The 2,899-nt window shown below is 36.5% G+C and overlaps 1 protein-coding gene across 1 annotated transcript in view; it reads right to left on the minus strand.

Moving 5' to 3' along the window:
- Window positions 1-2,899, minus strand: part of LOC107708899 (V-set and transmembrane domain-containing protein 4-like) — a 14,681-nt gene that overhangs the window by 2,296 nt on the left and 9,486 nt on the right. Inside the window, exon 3 of the mRNA XM_016513262.1 lies at window positions 1,301-1,354. Within this exon, the coding sequence (XP_016368748.1) occupies window positions 1,301-1,354 (54 nt within the window). The remainder of the gene's footprint in view (window positions 1-1,300; window positions 1,355-2,899) is intronic.

Raw genomic sequence — 2,899 nt, forward strand, 5'->3', positions numbered from 1 at the left:
TGCGCAACGCCGACCTCATACGTCATCCACCCGGAGCTGCTTCCAATGTACAACAGTGAGCGCAAGCTACATTAAAGTGATATTACGTTTTGAATATGAATATTTTTCTTACAAAAACGCATCGATTCGCTACAGGAGGCCTTTGTTGACCCCCCGGAGCTGTGTGAGAGACATTTTATTATGGATGGATGTGCTTTATTTCACTTCTTTTGGACTGATGCACTGCAACACCCGCTGACTGCCATTAAACAGCTTGAAAGATCAAAGACAATTTTTGATATAACTCCGATTGGATTCATCTGAAAGAAGAAAGTCATATACACCTAGGATGCCTTGAGGGTGAGTAATTCATGGGCTAATTTTCATTTTTGGGTGAACTAACCCTTTAAGCATCTCAATTTAAATTTGGGAAATAATTCAAATTTGGTAACACTTTAGAGTAATGGACCGTCATTAATAGGTTAATAATAGTGATCTGGATCAAGTACTGATTACCTCAGTCCTAAATTTGCTACTGTATTACTGATTAGGTAAGGTTATTCAATTTTAGTTAATAGTAGGAATTTAATACTACTAGTAATTAGTAATGCATTTTTTTTGACCATGTTCACAATAAAAAAGACAATTGCTAATAACTCAGACATGTTAATGTTGTGATTATTAATGAATTAGTCATTCTTAATGGTTCTTAATAGTTCTTAATTAAACTGATCTCATTCAGCAATTATTGATTAACAAATAATGAGCTGTCCTAAATTTGCTGCTACTTTCTGATAAGTTAACCATGATTTCATATTAGCTAATAGCGGTAGCTGAAGTGTTAATGTAGTGCTACTCATTAGTCCTGTGTTATTTATCTGTTAATGTCAGACCGTACAGTGTTACCAATAATTTAATAAATGTCTGTTATATATATTTTTTCCCCCACACAAAGCTATTGTAATAACTTCAGAAGATTTCTAATATAGTGCACAAGTCATATGGACCACTTATGGTGCTTTAATGTCATTTTGAAGATTGAAAGTCCTGATACCCATTCACTTTCATTGTATGGAAAAGAATGATAAAGAGCCAGAAAAGAGCCAGGATGTTCTACAAATTAATTTAGTCATTGCCACATAAGAAAGTAAGTAATATGGTTTTGGAACCTAAAAACCTTTTAATCTTTAGGTGAACTAAACCTTTAAGAAAACCTCCAATTCCTTCCATTTCTATTAGACCATTCACTGCATCTGAAATGTGTTTGGTAACACGTTTTTGTTGGTCCAAGACAATATGGTTGAACAGTTTTGTGGCTTACCTTCAAACAGACTCCACAGTTCCTCCTTTGGTTTGCTGGCTGGGAGAACATGGACTGTGAGAGGAAGAAGAGAGAATTGCACACTCATCACTGTGGCTCCAGATCCTCTTAATTACATGGCACATGCAGTTAAATCAAGTAAATTGCAGCGGCAGTAGTGTGTGGGATGACAGCAGTGAGGCTTTCCCTCTCTCTGGATATGGCCCTGGCTAACACCCACTGTGATGCCCTGAAATACCCATAACCACAGCAGCTGACGACAGTAAGGCTAGCTGGCCCAACAGACACAGCCACCTTGGCTACTGAGGAAGTTTAACTGCCTATTTGGGTGTGCAACAGACCACTAAAGAGCTAATTTAACTCGCTTGAATTAAATGAGTTGAATTGATCCAGTTTGTTCAGTCAGAACAGAAGTTTAAGTGTAAGTTAAGCAATAAAACAGGAAAGAAAAGCTTTATTGTTTATATATCATTATATTGTATATATAGCATACAGTATATGTATATTTAGTACAACCCAGTCTCATTGGAAAATGTGACCGTCGAGACATTTGTGCAGTATGATATTAAGTTGTTTCTTGCACATTTTACAACACTTTCAAAGTGTCCAGCGATTTGCACTAAAAGTCTTTTCAGTTTTTTATGAAACAGATGAATGTGAATCTGGAAACATTCTATTATATTGGTTGTTGTACATATCGTGGTAGTTCATAAATGAAATGTCCAGTGAGTTCGCTAAAAGATTAATGCTCTATTGCGTTTGAAAATAACGTAACACCTACACTAAACCCAATCCTAAACCTAACTGAGAGTGTTAACATAAGCAAACGAGAGATAAAAATGCATTTGCTGAAACCACCATGCCACTTTATCTTGCTGCTACAAGTCTTTGAGCTCTTTTATTGTGACTCGTGTTTCACTGGACTCGTACCAGAGTGCTTCACATCACAAGTGCAATGTTGTACCGGGTGCGCTACTGAGTAAGTTTGCTATGTAAAAAAAAAGCCTAATATGTGGAGCTGGTTATGTGATGAAAATATCAAAATGTATTTTTTTGGTGTTTTACTGTCACAAGTGTTCATTTCAGCTGGAAACTTCAGTGAATTGTATGTATAGGTACGCTTTTGGAGTTTTGCAAAAATGTAGGTAGAGGAGCATTTTCCAGTTGCATTAGTAATATCATTAAGCTTGGCAATATTTTGTATACAATGAGTATAAATTTATTTTCATTTAATTTTTGGACCTTTTAGCATTTTATTAAAGGGGTCATATGATGTTGCTCAAAATAACTTTATTTTGTGTATTTGGTGTAATGAAATGTGTTTATGCGGTTTAAGGTTAAAAAAAAAACATTATTTTCCACATACTGTACATTATTGTTTCTCCTCTATGCCCTGCCTTTTCTGAAACAAAGCTCATCGGTCTGAAAAGCGAGGTGTGCTCTGATTCTTGCGGCAACCACATGTGACGACCTCGGGCTGGACTCCGCTTAGTATTTCCTCAGCGACCAGCACGGATCAATTCAGCTCTAGGCATGACGAAGCAGATATCGTCCTCTTTTGGAAGGCCAAACAAAGTAGTTTCGCTTTCACAACGAAAC

Source organism: Sinocyclocheilus rhinocerous, unplaced genomic scaffold, assembly GCF_001515625.1.
Source record: "Sinocyclocheilus rhinocerous isolate Xijiao unplaced genomic scaffold, SAMN03320098_v1.1 scaffold24, whole genome shotgun sequence".
Lineage (NCBI taxonomy): Eukaryota > Metazoa > Chordata > Actinopteri > Cypriniformes > Cyprinidae > Sinocyclocheilus > Sinocyclocheilus rhinocerous.